Below are 25,378 nucleotides of genomic sequence, written 5' to 3' on the forward strand. Positions count from 1 at the left end.
TTGCCTTTGGGAAATTCATAAAAGAATTAGATGGCTCATTTGTCACAAGCAGAATATACTGCAGCGAGAACAACAAAACTGAAACACGCCAAATGAATCAATGTATCTACTACTAAAGCAAAAATGATGGACAGGAAAAGCCCCCACTTAAGAAATAACATTTATTAACACCTTTAACATAGTATGACAGTTAGGTAATTTGTTAGGAATAAGAACAAAGAAGAAATTAGAACTGTACTTGAGAGGTTCCTTTAAAGCCTCTCAATATTGACACAGCTAGGTGAAAGGAAGCTAGTACCTCTAAAACTGAGACTACTAAACTTTTTAATTTCTTCTGAACAAGTCACTATGACTGTTTACCTTAAACTGAATCCTGAGCATGGTTTTACTTAGTTATTAACCATTTTTACATGGTTAATGTAACCCATTTCTATGATTACAAATAAAGCATCATGACATTAGTTGTCATTCCTAGTATTTCCCACTCTCATCTGAAAATTAGAAGTGGTGGTCATTCAGAAAGAAAAGGCAGGACACAAGCCAGCCTCTGCTGACATGGTCTTAACTAGAGATAATCCCCAATAGCCACACAGTGACAGCTGAATGCACTAGATGTTTTCTTACCTCCACTATCACAATGGTCTGATGCTGGAATTACTTATCATTTTGCCTTGCTTTAGCTCTGTTCATTTCCTGAACCATAATAAAGCAGCTGAAGAAATATTTCTGTTTCTTGTGTAGATCATTCCTAATTATTGGTTTCTTTGGTAATGCATTGTTCATCCCAGAGCCATCATATCACCAACAGCCAAGCACCCCATCAAATGTAACTGGTTACGAGCATTTGGTATATGCTCCACCAGGGATCCTCAGCATAACACTGAAGAGTTAACCTTGAAATACTGAAGAATCACCTGAGTACTCAAAATTTTCAAAAGGATGAGATGCAGTCACATAGCAAATGACACCGTAACCACCTCACGTCACGAGCAGAGTACATGTGTGCAGCCCTCAATGGCACGGCCACTATGCACCCATCACCTCTGTGTCACCTGGGCACTATGCACCCATCACCTCTGTGTCACCTGGGCACTATGCACCCATCACTTTGTCTCTTCAGTTTCTCCATAGCACAGAGAACCTGTGCCTGAGCTTCTCACTATCAAAATATATAAGGAAATGTTTCATGAAATTGTCTTCAGTTCAACAGACTGGCTTCAACAAGATAATTCTACCACTTCAGCAGGAATTTTCCATTTAATAAGGAAATAAGAAAAGTTATTCTGTGTCCTTGTGCTTTTCTAGAGGATATTGGCTCATAGTTAACAACACCAAAACAGTTGGTGCCCCTGGCTAGAATACTTCAATATCACCTGCTCGTTCGAGCACTAAATAAATCTCAGTTTTCAAGTACTTACAAGCAAGAGTCCAGCACGTGTTTCAGACATTCTGTTCAGATACAGATGTTAATATACCCTCCACACACCAAATGTTATCAAATGTGGCTTTGTTGTCTCTGCAGTAGTTACTTAAAGCTCATTTGAAATGTAGAGTGGAATAGCTACATTAAGAGAAACATGAGATCTTTCCTCAAAGGGGGTGATTTCTTATGGTAAATCTATTAACTGTTTGGGATCAAAATGCAGCATTTCCACATGCTTTTACCATTGCTCCTACAACTGCAATTTCTGAGACGCAAGGAGGCAATTTTATATTAAATACCAAGCTTCCTACTACTATATTGTCACCTACCTGTGACGATATTAGTCAGCACCTTCTCAAAAAACAGTTTTTAAAAAAATCTTTTAATTTTGATTAAAAATTTGAATAACAAAAGGATTTGTCTTGAAGTCAAAAGTGTTTAAGGATTTATTCCCATCATCATGACATTTTGGGAAGAAATCTCATGAAAAATGGAACTAAACATTATGCTTCAGTCAAAAAGCAGCTATGCTTGGAGAATTAATTTATTGACTCCTAATTCACCTCCTTTTCCTGTGACTGCCAAATAGGTGGGAGTGGAAATTTGTCAAAAACTTCTGTCTCTTGATAAAACTTTCCTCACAACCCACATGCTGGGAAAATAATACCTGTAACCCATGAAGAAACAGATCAACAGCTTCAGGCAATGACATACACAGGCAAACCTTTAATTTAATACTCTCTCATGCTTCACTTTCATGTGTCTCATTTAGCAGGGCTCTTTAAAGAGAAGTATGTAGCTGCTGTCAGTGATATAATTGCTGTGTTGGTGCCCTTGGGTCCTTACACACCAGTGAATGATGCTTGATCCCTGCTGCTGTCCTTTTGGCTGCCATGAACAGCAAGTGATACTGAAGGAAAAATGGATAAAGCCACAGATCAAGTAAGGACAGGAGTATGTGTCACATACCAGTCCCCTTCTACCCACTGTCTTTCAACCATGCATTGAAAATTTGCTTTATGTTCCTGATGGCTGCACAACTGCCCCCAACTCTTGACTCAGAGGCTCTGAGCAACAGCTCAGTGAGCACTGGCAGTAACCCACCTACAGCAGTGTGTCTCCAGGAAAGCTAGTAGCAAAATTCCATTTTGACTTTTAACAGCAAAGCATTTGTTTAGTTACTCAGCACAGTCTCTTTTGTGTGCCAGGTCTCCCTTCCAGAAAGGCTGGGGAATTCTAATAATCAACTTGTTTCCCTAAAATGGGTACATCATCCACCAGCAGAATGTAACAGTGCTGTAACAAAATGCAAGATAATCTCACAGGCTTGGGGGAGCGGGAAGTGTTTTAAGAAGTGATATTACTTAAAGGCAACCACCAGGAGTTTACAAGAATTTCCATTCTTTTAATTAAAGATTTTATGAGTCTTGGAACACATTCCTGTGCCCTATTATACATCAGAGCCCTTAAAAATTCAGAGCCTTATAACATTGCAATAAAGAGATAGGAAAACCAAAGAAGTCTTTAGAAGAAAAACCTATTTATACAATGACTGTTATGATTTACAAAACAATTAGAGAGACTTATTTTACTTACTATATCTTTATTCCCTCCTTTTCTGTTGTTTGTGAATACCTTTCAATACATCCTAATATTAACTACCTGCCTTCTAAATCCACTGCTCCATTTATATGCTCAGCATGTTTGGAAAAAATATTAAAATCCTCAGAAAATGAGCTAAACTCACTATGCCAGAAGAAAAAGCATTTACATTACAATGATAAAAATACATTCATTAGAATTCAATTTTAAGAGAATTATTACTTCAAAAATCAAAGGTGGAAAAAAATTAAGCAAATCAAAAGAATAGAAACTGATAATGAAATATGATTAGGAAAGTATTTTGTAAACTTTTAGTTTCTAGGGAAAATAGTATTTCCAGGTGTAAAATTAATGGCAAATTCATTTAAACATGTGTCTATCTAATAAGTAATCCAACAAGTTTCTGGAACAGCTTTCCAGAAAATGGTCTATGAACCATGTCTCAGAAACAAATTAGCTCATCCATCACACGTAACCATTTCTTTGGTAATGGCTTAATGAATTTAGCTTAACTATGCTAGGACTGAGCATGATGCTGTAATTACTGTGGGAATTACTGTAGCCCTCAATCCGTCTTTTAGATGTTTATGGCATGGAACAAGAAGCTCAGCATAGCCTGAATCAGAGCCCAAAGCCAAAAAACTTCGGATCTAGAGAGCCATTAGGGAAATATCCTTACAGACTTTGGTCAGTACACACCACTCTGCTGGGATTGCAGTCCTGTCTTTCCCACAAGAATAGGCACAGATACACCACAAAGGAAGAAATAATGCCATACAGAAATCCTGAGAATAAAACTGGAAGAACATTTATTCCCCCTAATCACATAGGATAAAAGAACACGGTTTTGAGTCATTTTGCTAGAATGTAACTAACTCTAAACTGAACATTCTACTACACTAAGTTTACACCAGAGCTTTCAAAGCAAACCAGGGTGGTACTACTAATACTGCAGTTGAGAGACAACAAAGCTGGGGAGAGTGAGGCAAGAATGTCAGAGGTCAAATAAACATGTACTGTGGTACTTACACCAATACATAGAACACATTCTTATAATTTGTCCAAGGCTGTGGATATTTACTTGACAGAATTATTTTTCAACTATGGTATGTCTCACTTTCAGACGTTTTACTGGTGAAGTCAGCAGTTACTGCCATATGTAAACTACCATCTCCCTTTTCTAATCAGGTAATTTTAAAGTAAATCCAAAAAACTTTCTTTTATATATGCTTAATAAATAAATGGTTCAATCCCTCCTTAGTTACCAGGCCACAAATGTTCTCAAACATTCTCATGCTTCATAAACAGAAGGGTTAAAGGTGATGTTTTTATGGGAAAGTAACAGTCAAGGTGACGTATCAATTTCTCAGGAGAATCAGTGGAAACCCTATTAACCTTGGCTTGCAGATGGAAATACTCAGGTACAGATAGGAGGAATTATTTTTGTCCGTACGTCAGTGGGAGAAATTATGTTTTCTTATATTCTGGCCCTGTGGAAGTCAGAGATGGAAATGCTTGTTTTACTGGGCCACATCATGAGCTCCCTGCCCATGACTGAAGGTGTGGCATCAGCTAAACTCGAGCCTGGTGACTGAGCAGACATAGCTTAACTAGTTCATTTTCTGGCCACACAAAGTTTCTTTGACACAGTGCTTGGATACAAAACCATTCACGTGCTAGAAAGGCTGATTTTTCAAGCATATATAAAGATCATTCTTACTGATAACATTTTCAGCCTCCAAATTGTATTTTACCTTTGTAGCCCAGGAATTTATAAGTAACAGCTGTGTAACAGCAGTACTTCATAGGACTATCAAAAGGATAAAAAGATTGAAGATGACAAAATCCACAGACACAACAGTAATTATGGCCATGACAATATGGCTGGTAAAGTAAAGCTGAATGCAATAAATGAAGACCAACAAAGAGTCATGCAGCATAAGCATTGCCATGTTCATTCTCCATGCTGCCCTTTCACAGAGGTGCCCAAAACTGCATTAGCTGCAGCACGTGTAACCTGCCGGTGAGTTGTCTCCCTGCCTCTTCGCAAGCGCACACACCATCGTCCACACGCACATCAGGTCTGACCATGGGACACTGAGTAAGGTCAGAAATTTTACTCCAGTAGGTCTCAGGAAAGAGAGTTCCTCCTTGAGAAGAGAATAGCCAGTCAAGAGACAGTGTCAAAAGGGCCATGATCTCAAGGTGTTTGGGGTCTTTTGTGGGTTTTTTTTTGTGTTTTTCCTTCTTGCTTGAGCAAGATCAACGAGGGAGAGCTCCATTCATATTGTACCACACGGAAATAAGCAACACTGGGATGAACACTGAGATGTTTCTTGCAATGGGTTGCATTTGTACAGTGGGGACTGTGACACCTGAACCTGTTCAGAACTGAATGATCTTTTAAAATATTGACAAGTTCACTTTGCCTCTCTGGTTCCTGTGGACAAGCTACACACTGCAGAGAGGCCAACCAGTGTGGATGTGGAAATGAATAGGAGCTCATGGCAACAAGGTCCCTCTGCGCTCCTTTCTGTTTATTCCTGGTCTTGCAACTTGGGACACTGTGTAGAACAACTACTCCATGCATTGGCCCATAAGCCACAGATCAGAACCAGCAGTGTCTGTAGCATACCAAGATTCTCACTCAGAGTTGCTCAGGCTCCCTTTACTCATTTTAGCGGGTGGAGCGTGATTTTTTTCACCTACTTTATGCCCAAATTCCAAAGGGAAGCATTTCACATCTGTGAAATTTATTTATAATAAAAATATATTAAAACAACTCTTGAGGACACTGTTTAGTACCTTCTACACTTCATGCTGAGCTACTTAATGAAGAAAGCTGAATAGCACGTAGTATTCAATACTCTTAAGCTAAATAGTATCTATATATTTAAACAAAACTTTTGCTTCTAAAAACAGCTTGATTAACGTAGCAAAACATGCTGTTATCTGAACAACCACTACTCAAGAACTGAAAATAATTAGGTGGTAAATCTTAAAACCCATTCCTATTCACTTAAACATGCTGAAAGTTCTGTGTTTATATCGTGTATTTTGATGATTAGTCAGATTATGATTACTTACCACATTAAAATACAGATCAAATCAACATTGAAGTTATATGTGAGGCCCTTTGTTCACACATTCTGTCAGCTAGACTGAATTTTTTTAAACACTAATAGAAAACAACTCAAACCATTCAAGAATGGTACAATTGGGTTTTGCTTTAATGCTGAGAAGGCCAGGCTGGTGACTTTGGAACATTTGCAAAGCTTCTCTGACACCTGTACTGAGGGAGATAGGGCTGAAAGTACTGATTTATGGTCAGTTTGTATGGGATTAAAGAAGCTACTAAAATGGGAGAATTCAGTTGAATGTGAAATTCTCTTCTCAAATGCAAACCTCTATCAAGTACACTGAGAAAAGAGTATTTAAAGGGCTACCTCCTTGTGGGTGAAGAATAATAATAGGCTTAGAAATAACTGAAAATACAGGGATGTGCTATTACTCAGGAAAACTCCCTACTTGCTCAAAGATTTCTCAAGCCCAGTGTATGTAGTCAAAGTAACAATTTTCATGCTAGAGCTGATTCCTAACCACCAGATTAAAGAAATGAGAAGGAGGGAACCTTGATTAAGTACTGTTTTGCTAGGAGTTCAGCATGTTCATTTCCTAAGAAGCACACACACACAAACTTTGGGCTTGGCCATACAAATGCAGTACAAGTTGCAAATCTATACAACCTTATTTCCTTCCTGGATGGAAAAGTGATGCAATGCAGTTTCACTGACTTCATGCCAAGTCATGCCTTAAATCAACAACAAATGAGAAGCAGAACATAATCATACACACATTAGAACAAGTGTTAGGGGTTCCTTAAGAACTAGATGGGAAAAGAGGTAATACTTGAATTTTTGTTATTTTCTGTTTCTTGAACAGCTAAAAGTTCTGCAGCATTAAAATACAGAAAAAACAAGCTGGCAAGAAAAGCAACTTCCCATTGACTTTATAATCTATCAAAAACTGACAGTTTTATGAGCAGAACTTTTAAAAATACATACCTATAAATCAACTAAAATATTCAGAGTAGTATACAAAACAGTTCAAAGGAGCACAAAACAACAATTCAGGTTCCTTTAAAAAATGGCTTCTCACTTATTTTCTCTGTCTTCAATTCACTGTCAACCACAGGAAAAATCTTTACCGAGTAATTTCCTAGAGAAATAATATTTATGTAGCCAAGGTTCTGCAGCTGGAGCAGGGAAATGCACAAGATTATCGGGTGGTCTCTTACAATACAGGACAAAGAAATATTATATTAATAACAGTAGACACAGTATATTTTGTATTATGAAATTTCCAAAATTAGCCATATAAACATAATAAAGGAGAAAATTTCTCACTACCTATGCTAAAACCTACAACCTAAAATTCACTGATAAAGCAACAGGCCAATTTTTTATGTTCTGTCTGCTGTATTAGCTGAAAACCTAAGAGCAACAGTCCAGTTTAAAGTACTTGGCATATGGATCACAGTGCTAAAACATTCCACATTGCACATTTACAGCAGAAATTAATTTCCAGGTAAGAACACAGCATTGCTTTTATTTCACTTGCTAATGAGGATAATTGGCAGGCAACACTGCTGCTGCTCTAGATTTGTTCTTTATATGGATCTCTGAAGACCACATGTGCATGCAGTGGTGACAGAAATATTTTCCATATGAGCCACCACAGATTTTAAGGTCCCTCAGTCTGAACAAGGTGAGTCCATCTATCATTTTCTGTGCTCAATAACAATCAACCAGGAAGTTAAAAACTTCTGTGACAACTAGAGGGCAATGATCAGCTTCCAGTTGCTCTGATCATCAAACCATTTAAATTTGTTGAGACTCTGCTGAAAACTTTTCCCTGCTTTAACTAGATCAAAGGCAGCACAAGATTTCATTAAGAGACATTTTCTTGAATCAAAGCGGTTACAGATTCTCTTATTAAAATACCCTGAAAGCAAAATAAAGTTTATTTCTCTATGAGCTACAGAGAGTGTCAACCACACACTGTTGGACAAGGTGTTTTTTCCAGTTCACTTCCACCTTTACCAGGGAAAGTAATTGATCTGGACTTCATTAGGCTACTACTAAGTTATGACAGGACTAACAAAAGACAAAGCTCTAAAGATTAATCACTGTTTTCAGAAGATTTACTTAAGGAAGGCATATTTATGGAACAAAATTATCTAATTCCTTTAAAATGCGTCCCATTTCAGGTAGAGCAAGGGAGAATGAGTATCAAATGTGTTTTCTGCTAGTAATTTCAATAGATGGAATATTTTGTATCTAATAGTACCACGCCTGCTGAATTATTCCCTAAATGGCAAAAAAATAGCTTAAAACTTCTGCTTTGGTATGAAATGAGTACTTGACGACAAACTGCTCTGATGAGGACAAAAATCTGGAAAATGGCTCTTCATAAATCAAGTAGCAATTTTTTAAAGCATAGAAAGAGCTGTTCTATTCCACTGTTCAAGATTTAGGAATTAGGAATACTAGGAATGCATAAAGTCCCTCTTTAATAATATGATATACATTTTTTTTAAAAAATCAAGTTCTTTCTGCCCTGCCCCAGACTAAACATTACATGTATTTGCACAAAAAGAATGTTATTAAAGTAATGAAGCCTGGAGTTTTTACATGCTCACATCCCCAAAACGTATCCTGTGTAAAAACTTTTTCACTAAGCGTACATTTTTTGCAGAAAATATGAACAAAACGCTACCATCTACTGCTGCAGAGTATCATATTTCTCCGTATGTTAGTAAAGAAAAATTCACAAATTAGTCATCTCTCACAGAAAGCATATTGTATATCAAATCCAGAGAAGTTAAGTTTCAAACTAGTCTCCTTTAGTACCTTTCAGCTTTTGCAAAGAAAAAAAAAAAACCACAACCAAACAAACCCAAAGCAACAGCAAAAAAGCAAACAAAAATCCCCCAAACAAAACAAACCCCCAAAACTAAACCGAAGCAGAAGCTTTTTACACAACACAAACAATACAATTCTAAAACGTCTAACAGCATAAAAATCATTCACGTCCATCTTAACAGATATTAAGAAAATGCAACTGTGACAAGACGGTTTTTGACAAGACATTGTACTTTGCTTACCTCACCCCCAGGTCTTGCTAACACTGCTGTTTGAAAGCAGAGCAACGTTAGTATCAGGTAGCTGACAAACATTATTACCCAAAGTTAGAGCTACCCTGGAGGAGCAAACCCTCTGCCAAGTACTAACAGCTAGCAGATGCACTTGTGTCTCAGGATCACAGCCCTGAGCTCTTGTAGGTACGAGTCTGTCTCCCTCTCCCCCTTTCTCTCGCACTCACGGTCTGACCAGGAGCTTTGCTCTCAGCCACTGCTCTGAAGACAACTGGTAAGTTGATCTCTTCATGTAATGACTTCTCCCTGCTGGGGGAGGGGGCTCGGTCAGCACTGAGCTGGGGGGCTGCAGTCAGTATGAAGCGAAGAAGGGGAGGGACAGAAATGGTCACTGCCAAGTTATGCATCTGCTGTGATTCATGGAACAAGCTAAACGGTAACCTTTAATGCACGAGGAGCTTTGGCAAAGCATTATTGACTTAGGCAGGCATGATTGGAGAAACAGGCTAAAGCTGCCGCAAGAGATGCCTGTTGATGGTTAGATGGCATGTGCTACTTAAAGGTACAGCACCTCCTTTTATTAACAAGTTTATAATACATAAATTGTAAATTAAAATCTAACCAGGAAGCAGCCTATGGCCTTACAGTGAGCCCTACACCAGCACTATCCTGCAGCCCAAATGGCCTGATCCTGCCAGGGCTGGTCAGAACCTGATGGCTCTCATCCCTGGCCCCAGTGCAACAGCCAGGGGAACCCAAGTGCCCATTTGCTCTCTAGAATGTCACAACTGCTTCCTGAAAAGGACCTCCTTCCTTTAGGATAATCCTGGAGTAGGATATGGATGTAATCTCTCTTTCATTTGTATATTATAGCTGAAGAAAAGAAATTTTGACTTGTAAAAATCCAACCCATCAAATAACCTGCTTTGACTAAGCGAGCAGAAGTGCAAGCCTTTCTTATAGTTCCAACTCCCGAAGTCAAGAAAACACACTATATTCTCATCTTTCATGTAAATACATACTTCTTATCCTTATGGTTCCAGGGGAAATCTCAAAAATATGACCCAAGAATAACCTGCTCTCCTATGTCAGACAGTAAACCACATGAACTCACAATACAGGTACTTGAAAATATCTCAACATTTTAGGAGGCAGGAAGTAAAAATGTTGGTGAAATTGAGAAGAACACCATTACTAAGTATTATATTTCTTTTTGTAATTTGGTGAGCTTTGTATACACAGCTGAATATGTCAGACTCCTCAGGCTATTTTTAAACTAACTTTACCAACCATTCTTTTTCTCTCCTTTGAGAGGTGAAAGATAAAATAGTCTTCCTCAGAACTGCAATTAATTACAGTCAAACTCCCAAAGCAGTATAGAACATCAGCACTCTCACTGCTGCTAAAAGTCCAGATTCTGCTCTATTTGCATTTGGATATCTGGTTCTCCAGCAAGGTAAAATCTGACCTCTATTAATTAGACATCATTGTCACTGTACCTTTTCCCTCTCAGTTCTTTCCTTTTACAGACTCCCACTACTGTCCATAAAGATCCCCTAACCTGACTCACAATGCTGTGTGCGTTCCATACCCACAGAAAAGCCTGCCCTTTTTTAGCCTCTCAAATCAGCAGACTACCTTTCATGGGCCAACCTTTTCTTCCCCATTGACACACAGCCTTGCCAGTGCTGTGGTTCTGACAGCACCACTGTGGTACCTGCGAGCACCATATTCAGCGAGGGCACGCCAGGGAGGAAGCCCTGCAGTGCAGGCCAGGCAGGACTGGGGATCTCAATGGCACGAGAATCCACTTCAGATTACTCCCCTTGAGGGAGCAGTACAAGCTTAAGAAGATTTAAGTAGCCAGAATGAGAGTTTCAGTATGGAGCTCAAGAGTGGTTCTTCCAAGTGACCTGAATGATCACAGGCAGTCAGCCATGGACTGGTAAGTGTGGTGACTGACAGCCAAATCTGCAGCTTTTGGTAATGTTAATGGTACTTTCTGACAAAAATATCGAGAACTCTCCATTACTACGTTGTTCTCAAAAATACAACACCTCCCTTCAAGACCTACAGTAAAAAAGTATTTTCTTCCCTTTTAAGGCAAGCTGAAGGTTTGCAGATTATACTGTGGTGCTGACAGCTAAATGCAGAGCTGCCATTACAGGTACTTTGTACACTGGTTGCCTATGGCAAAGTGTTCAGACTAAAAATGTAAAGCCAAATAAACTTAAGGAAATTTTCCATCAAAACCCTGTCAGGAAGCCAATCTGTCCTTCCATATTTTTTTTGAAATATCTAGATGTACCACAAAAGGAAAAAGGATCGGGAGCAATCTGCCAACTAAACCGGAGTTCAAAACACTTCCAACAGAAGAGCTCCAACTATGATACTTTGAAAATAGATTCAATGCTTGAGAAAGTTTTAAAAGAGCACACCATTTCAGATTGCAGTGTGTAACAATAACTCCAGTGATGAAAGCTCCTTCATGCAGATTGACTACTGCTTCCATAAAATTAAACTCTGTCTTGTTTTGCTGTTCTTCACAAAGTGAACTAGGTTTTGTGAATAAATTTATGGCACTGGCACAATATTGCCAATCTTCTCTTCTTTAATGGCAGGCAGAAAAGCAAATTTAAGGAACTGAAGAGTAACTGTGATTTTAGTCTCCACTCTGCTGATCATTCCAAGTAGCAGTACATTTTCTGCAAATAATGAACAACCTTACTGAAGTCTAACTGGGTATTATTAGGACGAATTTCTGAGCGCAGAAAACTGTACTACATTCCCATTTAATAAGTCATATAACTAATTCTTTCCATATGCATTTTATTTTTCCTCTGTGAAAAACACAGGCAGAATACCCTGAATTTCAGAAGCTGGTGCTCTGTTCTCCATATTAGGACAGGAGATCTGTTCATACCTGCTCCTGTGCCTTCAAGCTTTATCCCACTGAACTGGATGGAATTGTGCTGGTTCACATGCACAACCACAGTCCTTCTTTGCAGCACAGAGCAACTTTATACTTAACACTATGCCAAACTTGCACTGCTGCAACCAAGATCAGAACTTCTCTGCAAACCTCAACAATTGTTACACTGGAGATTACAAAATAGAAAAAAGAGAAAGATATAGAATATAGACTAGAAAAATAGAGAAAAATCAGTTTATGGCTGATGAGCTATTTCAGACATGAAGTTGTGCAGTAGCAGATAGAGAAAACAAAATACCTTGCAACAGTAAAATGGAAGAAATAAGATGTCTGTAATTTCAACATAGAAACACCCTTGCTTTTACTTAGAAACATAGCAAAAATAATAGCATAAGTATTTTAGGTATATAATTGAGATAGAAAATCCAAAATTATAATTTAAAAAAAAGAAAAACAAAAACCAGAAAAAGCCATCAGAATCTTTTGGGGAAAAGTTCCTATCTATTATTCTCAGAAATAAAAATACACAAAACAAAAAGAGACCTTTGGACAGTACAGTCCTTATTAAGGAAGTACTGACATTCATCTGTGAAAAAATTAACTGTCAGTCTCAAGGGGTTTGTAAACATCATTTAGTTTATGAAGTTTGCTTAGTACCTTCCACCTGAGGCAACTGCAGTTGAATTTCAAATAAGGACAAGTTTGTTAGACTTACCAAAAGTATCACAGCTACTGCTTTCTGCTAAAGGTATATTAGCTCAGAAAGTTGACCAAATTCGGAATATAGAAGTAATAACAATAGAAAACACAAGTTAAAACAAGCTTTTTAGACCTCCTTTCTACTTCCTACAGCCTCAATGTTTGTAGAACTTAACTCTCCAACGCTTAGAGAAAGATAATGTGGAGGATAACTACGTATTTCAGGTTGAGTTACTTTAGAACAAGACAATGACAATTTCTGTGCATTTTGAAATATTATTACATACAATTGAAAATAATTACTCTAATTCATGTTTTGTCACTACAGGTGCAACATCAATGCCACTGAATTTGCTCAGCTGAAGCACCTAAACCAATGAACTATTTAAAAGTAAGATGAAGGCCAAAACAAATTTGCTACTACAGCATAACCAACAAGCCCTTTAACTTGTTTCTTAAAACAAGTACTTAAAATAGCATTAATTTACTTTGGACAGACACCATCTTCCAGGAATCACTAACAGGAAAAGCAGTAGACACTGCATATTCTACTACTATTTAAGAAAAGGTGTTAGGTTTTTATTTCAGTGTTCCATGCAAAAATTTAACAGAGGAGGAAAAGGCTGAATGTACAAGAAATTCAGTACAAATTACATGATCCAGTGGAAAATCTAATGTGTTTTGGTTTTATTTAACTGGTCATTTTTTCCAGTTGGTGATCTACAGGTTACTTAAAAAAACAAGGAAGAGAGAGAAATTTTATGTTGATGAAGTCATGTGAAAAATGGCTGCCATATTTATAGCTGTCAGATAGGCACTTCCAATCATTACCTCATTTCATTTTTTCCGGGAAGCATTCCTTTCTGAATTAATTATTCAGATGTATTAAGGTTAGAATAAATTACTGCTGTCCTTTAGCCTGAACTACTGAAAGACACTGGCCACAACATTTCTTAAAATTTCTTCTGTGAGGTTATTATTTTTTTTCATTTTATTTTTAAAATAATGTTCACATTAAATTAAACACGTGAAATAAAGAAGTCTCTTGCCACATTATGTGTGTCTGAGCAGACAGGCAATTTAGACTGTAGAAAGAATGCATTTTCCTTGAAGAGAAAACAGTGTACTGAGAAGGATGGATGCAGAAAAATGCCTTTCCTTACCCTACCTTCTTGGATTCAGGAAATACTGCAGCTGAACTGCTGAGGGCTTTCTTTACCCCAGTGCAGGTGTATACATCCATTCCCCTGGATTCTGCATTTCACTGGCAGACAGGGTGATGAGAGAGGGCAAGAGATTCTCTCCTATCCTCTGCCTTCTACAGCTAAAGCAGTTCTTGCTAGTGCCGTCCTTTTGAAAGAGCCACGATCACAATGAATCTGCATTTCAGTAGCTCTGTCTCTTGTGGACCAGTAACAGATGAAATCACAATAGGTACAAGAAGGACAAGGAGTACCTGGACTTTTATAAATGCCATTGAACAAAACCAAACCCACACAGCTTGGGGAGGAAGACAGGGTGTGAGCTATGATTGCAGCCTGAGGGTTAAGTTTATGGAGCCCTAGGAAGGGAAGCCCAGATGTGGAGCACCTTGGAGGAAACAAGTCCCAGGGCGTCACACATATTTCACTGCACCTCAGCATTCTTTCTTGGTTGAAGTTTTAACTCAATTTAGTATATTAAATACTAACACTTTCCCAACTAACTACAAAAGTAAATAACTTTTATTTGTACCTTTTACTCAATTTTTTTGTTAGGAAAGCAGCTGACTTCACTCAATTTCTTGTGCAAAGAAGCATTTAGGGGGATACCTATGTCCCTAAACCTGAAATATTGACTGGCTACCAGAATACTCCATTGCATGGGGCAGCATGTCTTCTGATGCTACCTTACATAATGAAGCTAGAGATTTACCTCTCGATCGGTATGTCTGATAATTTTTTTATTCCACTGTATAGTTATGGAAAAGACAAAGGGTTGCTGTGCAAAAATGCTCTTTAAGGAGTTTTTAATAAATTATTCCATACAGTCACTTTGTGTCCTAATACTTTTATCAGTTAACTACTTTCCAACTTAACTTTCAACTTCTGTTCCTGCTTATTTCCCTTCCTAAACTGTACAATCCTTATTTTTCCACTTGTTTGTCATCTAAAGTCACTCCAAGTTCTGACTTCTTCTCTGTTTCTCATCTTTTTCTTTCTCTTTTGTGAGGAAATACAGATCAGTTTAGAAAGTACACACCATAAAAAAGGTATTATGACATCCTGTGAAAACGGCATTACAAAGCAAGTTTCAAACATTGGTATATACTTAGGTCAGCCCAGAGTAGGTTACAACACTGGAAGTCTGTCAGTTCCTTCCATAATAACAAGCTACCTTCATGATCATCCCCTTTTCTCCTCTTACAATCATGGTACTGGCAGTGCATGGTGCTTTTAAACTACACTCAAGCCCTGAAAAGGAAATCTGAGCATTTCCTTCCTCTTCTTGATTCCTTAAAGCTAAAACTTTTGATTACAAAGCCAGACTTTACTGAGAAGGTCCAGCTTCAAAGAGCTAAATATTAACCTCAAATTGATTTATCATCTTGAATCTTTTTTTCAGTACTAAATCTATTATTTCTCCTTTCTGGCATTGCAGTGTGCTAGAGGGAGGAAAGGACCTTTGGTTATCACCTGCCCAGGGCTGGGCTAGAATGTGTATTTTTCATGGCCATATTCCAATTTTCTGTATTTTGATGATAGAATTCTGGTTTACATCCCAAGTTCTCAGAGCACCTCTGCCTCCCCAGACAGTAGTTGCATAGTGCAAGTAGAATAAGACGACATTTATGAGGCATTCCTTCCTCTGACCAACACTATATTTTGACTACAGAGCAAGTGGACACCATTCTTTGAACTTCTCATTTTTATGACTACCATTCATCTTGTGACAAAAATTTTTATTTCTGCATTTGTTAATCAATGCCTTTGTTTTCCTAATAAGGCATTAAGTTTAAGATAGCACCATATTCTGGTTCTCCTCACACTTAAACTTTGAAATTCTTTTCGTAAGTATTTTCATAACACATTATTCAACATTATTCATGCTGTCTTCTTCCTCTTCGTATACACAAAAGAGTGGTGAAACCAAAAGGAAAAGAGTTCTTTGATGGATCCTATTTAATCTCCTTTTCTATATGCATAAAAAAGGAGACACATATTTCTAGAAAACTACCTCTCATCACCCAAGTTTCACATAAGGCATTTGGATCTGTGTTTCCTGTTGAAGTGTGGCAAATGAGCAGCCACTAAAAATAGGGCCCAGAGGAAAAGCAGGGCTTACCCTTTAAAATATTTGAACCCGTTCCTTCACAACTACCACAAAGCTGGAATAAACCTATACTTGGTACCAGTGCTATAACTGGATATTTTACCTAAAAGAAGAAATGGACTAAGTCTGTTGGTCCATTAAAAAAATAAATCCCCTTGCAAAATTCTAAATAATCTGTAACTACATCAAATTAATTATAAATTATACAAATAATGCATATCTATGTCCTATGAAAAGTAAGCCTCCTCCTAGATAAAACAATCTAAATGTAAGTCTGAATCAGGATATTTTCAAATCTTTCACTTCTTCATGACAGATAAATGTTGATACTTCTAATTCTACATGTAGAAAGTAATTTAAAGATAAAACAAGATCTGGCTCATGTAAGTATACTTATTTTAATTATAAAACCAAATAAACAGAGAAGTACCAAAAAAAAAAAAGTACTAAATGGCATAACACAATAGGCCACAACCTACTCCATGAATCCTCTTATGAGAACAGGATTATAAAGGAGAGTCTCTTCAGATCCAAAACTAAAAACTTGGAAACTAGATTTTTGTGGTAACACCCATTTTCCCAAGTGTCCAGCTGGCAAATGACAGCTACCTTAAACATGCCATCATAAAATGATGAGAACAAGCTGTCTCCAAGAGAAAACAAATCAGTTAGGACTGTGAATGTAATAGTAATTTTCAGTTTTGCTTGGAAACATTCTTGAAATTCTTTCAGAGGAAAAAGCCCTGGTATAACATGTTTTCCTGCATATACATTCCCAGACCTGTTATTTTCTACATTGTTAAAAATCTCAAAGCAATAATGATTTTCTTTGAAGAAACAACTTTGAAGATCACTGTGAGTCCTTCCCAGGAGCAGATCAAGTGTAGTACATGCTAGGCCAATATGCAGATAGGAACTGTGTAATAATCATTACGGTAAAATCTACTTTTGCAAGAAATCAGCATCGCCTCCTGCCAACCAAGGATGAAAAGAAAGCTCTGCAAAAGCTGGCTGATATTTTTCATGCTTACTGCTATACTAGAGCAATAAAACAGTATCAGCCACCTTCAAAAACTGTCAGGGAACAGTGACAGCTGCTCCCTAAAGGGATGGGGAGCCATGTGTCAGCACCAACAAGGGCAGCAAGGCAGGTGCTGTCACTGGTCAGGACTCTGTCCCACTGCCACTGCAAGACGGAGAAGGGCAGATCCAGGGAGGGCAGATCCAGGGAGGGCAGTCAGGGTCACACAAGTCTCTAGTGCCAAGGCAGGACCAAGGCCAAGCCAAGCATGCAGTCCACAGAGCAGGGTGCAGACCAGCAGGGTCCTGGCTGGGGGCATACATGGCTGAGGCTGAGCCACTCAGAGGCTGCCTCCAAGGCAACTCAAGCAGGGACGGGAGGCCCAGAGCTGAATTTAAATGTGGCTACTGGTGCCATGAGCACCACGGTGAGACTGGCCAGAGCCACTAAGGCTGATTAGCATAATCAGAGCCCTGAGCATCTGTGCCTAGGCCAAAATTCCTATTTGTATAGAGGGCCAGCAGTAACAGAAATCAACCAAGCAAAAGAAAGAAGGTAAGAGATTGTATCTGGCAGCTGATAAACAGTCTTGAAATAGAGGTAACCTCAGAAAGAGTCAGTACTGCATGTACCACACACACTAATTAGGGGACAGGACTAGAGCAGCATTCCATTGAACAAAAGAAAGTCAACATCCCAGCAGGAGTCATACAGCTGGAGAACCAGAGCCAACGACAACCCCGCAGCACAGGCACCTCTGTTCTCTGATGTCCCAGAGGTACTGAACCACAGCCTACTTAAGATCCAAAGGATGAACAGACAAAATCTTGGAAGACTTGTATCACGATCCAATTGTATTTTTTATAGTATATAGGAATACCCAGCTTCTACCCTCTTCTGACAGGAATAAAAAAGGCAAATAGCTGTTTTGTTGCCAAAAGAAATGTGTATGTTTGACTGAAGACTTGGGATTTAATTGCAGTGCTGGTCAAAATGCACTGGATTAAACACTCATTCAGAATCCAGATACAGGAAGAAAGAGGAGGAAGATTTACAAAGTAATTTCATTACACATCCCAGTTAACCTGAAGTGAGCAGAGAAAACTAATCTCATAATACTGTAGCCTACACTTTGTAGGCTACACTTTGTGCAGCAAGCACATCTCAACTTTTCCCATCTAGTTACACAACTCCTGAGTCAAAGATGCAATTATTCCTTCCCGAACATCTCTCCATATTCTGTTTTATTCCATCTTCCCAATTCACCATCTCTACCAACAGGACTGTCTGATCTCAGCATACTGCCTGCCTCTAATGCATTGCAAATTAAAAGAATTAACACCAGTCTAGGTCAAAATCTACCCCGTTCATAGACTAAAGGCTCATTTTTCATCACTGGGGGTCCATGCCAGGTCAAAAACACACAGCACCAGCAGATCAGTTACACTGCTGGTGCAAATTAGGTACAAATTAGAAGCATAGCTGCAGTGCAAGAACAAGGCTTCTCTTTCTCTGCAGATGTGTAACATATAAAATGAACAAACTCTTTTTAATTAAAGAGAAACTGCATCTTTATTGCCTTGATAAAAACAAAATCCTGGGGAATCTGGTTCTTACACAATAGATTTTTTTTGACAGTTTATCTTATAAATGTGCTTGCTTTCAACATAATCCCATTAAACACCTGTTGCCCATTAGAACCAAATGAACCATCAATGTATGAGGAGTCTTCCAGCTGTCTGGACTCTGGACAGTGGTCCCACGTGATTATAAGCTTGGGAAGCACACAGGTAGAGCAGATACATGGACTTCAATTCATTTTTCTAGGTGTCTTTCAAGTACATATACCATTTATGAAGAGAAAATGACCAATTCTGCATGACTGATTTCTGCTACACAGGAAATTGGAACCATATAGCTACAAATTATATTAAATTTGGGGCTACATGTCATGTGTATGCATTCTGAAAATTCATATGCAGCTCAAACTAGATAAGGAGCATCTTAAAATAATAATGCATTATTGTGTCTCAAATATTTCATTTACCACTGGATCAGCAACTCACAAAACTGATAAATACTTGAATACACAGCTGATGAGTCTCTGTACTCTGCACCCAGAGTACATCCAGTATAATTTAACTTGAAATTTCCCTTCCTGAAGCCAACAACTGAAACAAGTTCAGTACTGTCAAATTTTCTCATGGTACCAAGGACTTGTCTAAATTCAGGCATACTTCTCTACTATATAAGGAGAAGAGTCAAGCCCAAAAGGACTGCATGAAATTGTTTGGTACTCTGCAAACTTTTCTTAAGAAGTTACTTAGCATGCCAGTTTATTTTTAAGCAGTTATATATAATTATTAACCGTTGGTATATTAAAGCCTGTATATATAAATATATATATATATATATATATATATATAAACCTTTAGTATACAGTGTAAAATCTCTACATAATGGCACAAGATCTGGAAATACTATTTGCTGGTAATGGGGTGTAAACAAATCTAGTAGGAACACTAAGAAAAAAATTACTTCTTAAAAGGTCACCTAGAACAAAGAAAGTGAGGAAACATTCTCTATGTGTATTTTGAAAGACACAAATGGTGCTGATTACTTTATCCCCATACTCAGACTGTCTACGTGGGTTAAAGCTAGCAATAATACCAGTTCTAATCTTAAAGGCCCGTGGAGAGACATAAAACCAGACTGTTTGAGAAATCTGGTTGTAAAAGCACATCTATGCAGCCAACACCATCACATGGCTGGAAAACAATCAGAATTCCAACAAGAAGCAAGTGAATAAAACCCACAGAAAATTCCTTCATAGTGGGAGGAAGATTTCCTTTGGAAGATTTCCTGCACAGTTCCAAGTCTCTTCAATACAATAATTTCATATTTGTGTGGAGCATGTCTCAAATAATTTTTCAAGTGTTTCAGGGAACGCTTCCTCACAATGAGCTCTACCTCAATGAATATACTGGTTATTTTTTAGGTACAGATCCACGTGCTAGCTCATGTCCAGTGTCAGAGTACTCACCAGGTACTCATTCGCCTGGGGATACCAGTGTTAGAACCCTGCCAGCCCATTGGTAGCATACCTGGTTTATATTTGATTTGCCTTTTCACATGTATTTTGCAAACCATTCATCACAGCTGGTTTAGATAATCTGTCATGGGATTCATGCAAGCATCCAAAACAGTTACAAAATTAAGATTTTTTTTTTAATTAAAAATATATTCATCTCATCTTTAATTTTTTATCTGCTTGTAGTTTTTTGGGTTTTGCCATGATGCTGGACAGCTGCATGGAGAATGAAAGCACACAGATACATAAATTCCCCAAGTGACAAATAAGCACACAAATCCAGCCACCATTTCCACACTGGCAGTTTTTTCTATTTAAGTTTGCATATTTGTCATTACTTGTTTTAGAAACAAGCTTACAATTAAGTATGGTCATTTTATCCCTTTCCAAGAAAACACCAAACAAAAAGCAATGATAAGGTTTTCAGCATCTGTTCTTAACCACAAACATCCAAATAATGTTTTGAACTGCTGGGTCTAGAATATTGTTTTTCTCTCAAGCTTGCAAAGTAAGTAACTGTTTTATAGTGCCTTAGTTTATATTTAATCAGAAAAGGTGGGGTTGATTGGAAACTGTTTGCTTCTCTTTAAATCTCAAGTAACCACTTCTTTCATTTTTCTAATGTGACACACAGATTTTTCCCTTTTTTTACTGAAAATAAGTGATATTCTTCTCTCTTATGAACGATTTTATACATAACAATTTGCAGTGCAAATTACTGCACAATATGCTAGACCAGAAGTCTAATTTGTACAAAATATGTAATGTTTCAAATTTCTAAACACATTATGTGCAAGTGGATCAAGACAACACTTTAGTATACATGCTAAAATGTGGTGGTAAATGGCATTAAATAAATTCAATCTGCCATGGAACCCTAATGACTACTCATCCAAAGCCAAAATAGACAAAGAATTAAATCAAGCACTACTCTTTGAATGAAAATATTTATTATGAAGTATTACCATGGAATACTACACATTTATCTTAAAAAAGCTTTTAAAATCTCATTCCTAGGACATGTAATATATTGTAACTTATCAAGATTTTTTGCAACCTAGAGACACTAAAGAAAGTGTTTGGTAAAGACTGGATTTCAAGTTGTAACCTTTCTTTCTAGAAAAAAACTTGACTTCTTCCTTTCCTCTTAAAATCTTCCACTGTGAAGGATTCAAAGTCAGATACTATACTTAGTTTTAGTAAATATTCTCATATCCTTATCTAGAAGAACAATATATTTAAGATAAAAGTTTTCTAGAAATCCCTATGCAAGATCACCTATTATATGCATTACTAGGTAGAGCATAGTCAACTTCCAAGGGTATTTTAGAAGATTACCAATTAGGCCCCTCAGTACATCTGTCCTACAACCCTAATATTTTCAATCACTGCCTTTAAATCAGTGTAGGAGCCACAGACTATTCCCTTCATTGTGGAGAAAAATACAGGACACATCCATAATTCCCCATCTAAGCTTCATGCTATTCACTGCCAAGGTGGTTTGGCAAGCAGGGAAGATATTTCAAAGGAAAACATATAGGGCCTCACTCAGTCATATTAATGCTCCTTCACATTCCTCTTGCAATATTATTCTGCCCATAAGGCTTATTTAAGTACAAGAACATCTTTGGCAAAGCAGGGCTTTCAAAACAGAAACCCGCATGGAGAATCCAACAGCAGTACTTAAGTTTTCACCTTCACACAATAGCCATATTACAAAAACAGCTTGTACTTACATGGGAACACAGAGTGATTGATAGGTTTAGATTTGAAATCAAATAGAGCTTTCCCAGCAAATTTCAAAACTAAGAAAGTCTGCTGATGTCACCTGGTCATTTTGCATAAAAATTAGAAGAGAAAAGAAAAAATCCCTACAGAAATATACAAGCCAATATTCCAAAGGGTAACTCTAGACTAAAAAGCCTGTTTTTTTAATTGGACACAATAGTGGGGAAGCAAGGACTGTCCAGTATATGGCTGAAAAAAAATAACACAGACATCCCTACCTTACAAATGTCTTCTCTAACCATGTTTATGTTATGAGTAGTCCAACACATTGTTTTAATTGGAAGAATATATAGGGTTTTGATCCAGAAGACATCCCCATTATGCTTAATTTAACATCCTCTTCCAAACTGAAAACCAACTAGACAGTTCCATCAGTTACAGGATGGTGCATCTTACACTTGAAGGGACAAAGGAAATTATCAGAAGTGTGATTCTGAAAAAAGTGCTGAAAGCAAAATCCCTTCTTGCATTCAAGCAACTAAGAATTTGAAGTCAAACTCATCAATGTAATTCCTAAAGCATAAGGAGAAAAGACAGCTAACAATTGCTCTGCAATAATGACTGCTACTAGTTTATCAGATGTGACCAGCTGACCACTGAAAAGTTTTAAAAATTATTTTAAGGTAGCTTTGTTTTTACTTGGGTTATAGTAAGACTATGGAGAACATTTTTGTAAGAGTCAAACCCTTGAACGTATTGCATGCTGCAATCATCTTGGTCATAATTTGTACAGTATGCATATAACTGACAGATTTGCAACAAACTTCTGAGCTGGAAGTTCTTTTTTAATTACTTTCAAGTTCAGAAAAGTGGATGGAATTATACTTAAGCAATACAAACTTTTAATTTTACATGAAATTAAGTTCTAATGAATTTGCTCCAGAGGAGACTTTTATGCAACACATGACAATTCTGCATCTAGTTCTGCATTCTGCCATAAATTCAATCAGGCTTTAGCATACCCCAGTTTACCGCCACTATTACTACTCACATCAATCACAGTGTTTACTCTGAACATACCCATGCTTAGTCTGTGGGGACACTGGCATACAGAAATTCCCAGGAATATATTGAGCTTGTGAACTCACCTATTCCACACAATTAAATTCACTACAACAGCAGCAGTATAAACACACTACTTCTGAAATAGACTGTTTTTACTTTTTCTAATCTTCCGTAACACACTTTTGCAGACACAATCTTAAGATTCTTAGATTAGTTCCCTATAATTTCATATCACAGGCTATGAAGTCTTAAAAATGTACCTGGTTCTGTCTCCATTTGGAAAAGAAACCACAGCAAAATCAAAATATTTAAAGTCATATTACAGTACATCTTTGTAGATAACTTTTCCTTTTACAACTAAAATTCCATTCAAGTCTGAGTTTAAACAGATACTCAGAAATATTTTTGAGAAAATAAAAATTCTACACTTCTATCTGTGATGAATTCTACTTTCTTCTAATAATTGATGTCAAGGTCCTCCATCCAACTTATACACTCATCTGCTCTTTGAACCTATAGTGTTAGATAGGCACACACTACACACAGAGCTCTCTTCTTTAACTGATTAAAACGTGCTCATTGCACCCATCAGCCAGAGGAATGCAGGAGAAAAAAAATGAAGTCATGATGATAAAAAGCTTCTTTAAGGATGCTTCAAAAGGAAAGCATACTCAGGGATGCTCCATTTAGCACATAAGCAGTAACAGATACGGCTACCAAAGTATCATAGGGATTGATATTCTGTCAGCAGAGAGGCCAAACTGGGACCATCACCTGTACAAAGATGCAGACTGGCTTTCATTTGGTTGCTGCTATTTCCAATTCTGACATTTGTTTTGGGTTTTTTTCTCTGAGAACTACAAGTGTCCAGCACTTCTAGGGTCCATATCTTGTTCAACTCCAGACTGCTGACACGCTGACAAACAGCATCTGCCAATTCAAAGACGATCTGACCAGACTGACTTGATGCAATCTGGCAACCTTAATCATCTTAAGCTGTCCTTTGGAATACCTGGTCTGCATCTCCAAGTGCCTTTTCCACACAAGTAAAAATGGTTGGTGTTAACTTTGTAGAAATTCACTGGTTTGTAACACTGGGCAGAATGTTCTACATCTGGATAGCTGGGGCAAATACACAACACCCCCTTTTATTCTCCCAGGTTAACATTTCCAGGAAGAAAGAAGGGCATGATTTAGAGGAAGAGCTGAGGCCTGAACATATGGTTGCTGTAACTAGTGCCACATAAGCTGAGAGAAGGAGAGGGTAGCTTATCCAAGTTCTATTCATGAATACATCGAAGATGCACCCATAGACACTGTATCTACAAACCAAAGTATCACACACATAACTGGCTTAAAGAAAAAAGCAGAAATAGGAGGCCTTTTGCTAATTTTCTAGCTAGCAGCAAGTGTGACATCTCCCTTTGGAAAGGGAGTCAGAGGCCAGTGGCAATAAGAGAACGAATTAGCTGTATTGGCCTGGAAAGTTTATGATTAGCTTGGGAGGTCTGAAGCCTGCTGATCACTACAAAAATAACATTTCACTTTGATGCATGTCTATCGACTCTCACTATATTAAAACGTTTTCATTTCTAAATGTGGGTTTCAGCTGCTGTGTCTGGCCACCATGTGACATGAAAGTGAGGATCTTTATGTAACACATTGTTTTTCTAATCAGTACTTTATATAAGAGAAGTTAGCAAACACTGAATATTCTGTGTGCTTGTGTGCCTGCAGTGATTTAAAGAGTTCAAACTAATACAAAATACTAATTCGAAAACATATACTGGAATAAAACGCACAGGTTCGCCACTAGAACCAAAACATCTTACGGCAAATTGAGTGGACAGTTCTGAATTTTAAAAATGAAGGCACAGAACTGCATAAATCAAGATCAAAACTCTACAGTAAAAGCATGTGAACTACCAGGACATTGACCATATATCCTCTAGCAAACATATTAGAAAGAATTCATTTGTGTGTTGGCAGAAGTACAGCACCTTAAGCACTTGTGCAATAAAAATGTCGGACACGACAATCAGACAGTATGAAACTATTCCTCACAGGGCCTTTAACACTTGTTATGAACTGCTGTATTATAGAAGTTAAATCTTTCTTTGCAGCTACCTTCAGTATTTTTTCTAGCCAGAGGCAAACAATTCTTTACAAATGTGCCTCCTCAATCTCTGACTTGAGGATCTGGGATTGGCTTCCCTAAATATGGCTTATTTAAATTAGCTTTACAATAAGAAAGAACTGTAGCTGTACTGAGGAGCATTTCTGTCAAACTTCATGTTCTGTTGCTATACAGCATGAAAAGCTCCCTCTGTCCTCTCTTCATTGTGCCA

General features: G+C 37.7%; 1 protein-coding gene across 7 annotated transcripts in view; it reads right to left on the bottom strand.

Annotated features, from left to right (window-relative positions):
• THSD4 (thrombospondin type 1 domain containing 4) overlaps positions 1-25,378 on the bottom strand; it is a 279,213-nt gene that overhangs the window by 84,637 nt on the left and 169,198 nt on the right. The window contains exon 1 of one of the 7 annotated variants that reach the window (XM_069026200.1): positions 9,192-9,402. The exons of the other annotated variants lie outside the window; for them this stretch is intronic. Coding sequence (XP_068882301.1) covers positions 9,192-9,263 — 72 coding nt within the window. The 5' untranslated portion in view covers positions 9,264-9,402. Of the gene's footprint in view, positions 1-9,191; positions 9,403-25,378 lie in introns of those variants that run through there. 7 annotated transcript variants of the gene reach the window in all.

Source organism: Aphelocoma coerulescens, chromosome 10 (assembly GCF_041296385.1).
Source record: "Aphelocoma coerulescens isolate FSJ_1873_10779 chromosome 10, UR_Acoe_1.0, whole genome shotgun sequence".
NCBI lineage: Eukaryota > Metazoa > Chordata > Aves > Passeriformes > Corvidae > Aphelocoma > Aphelocoma coerulescens.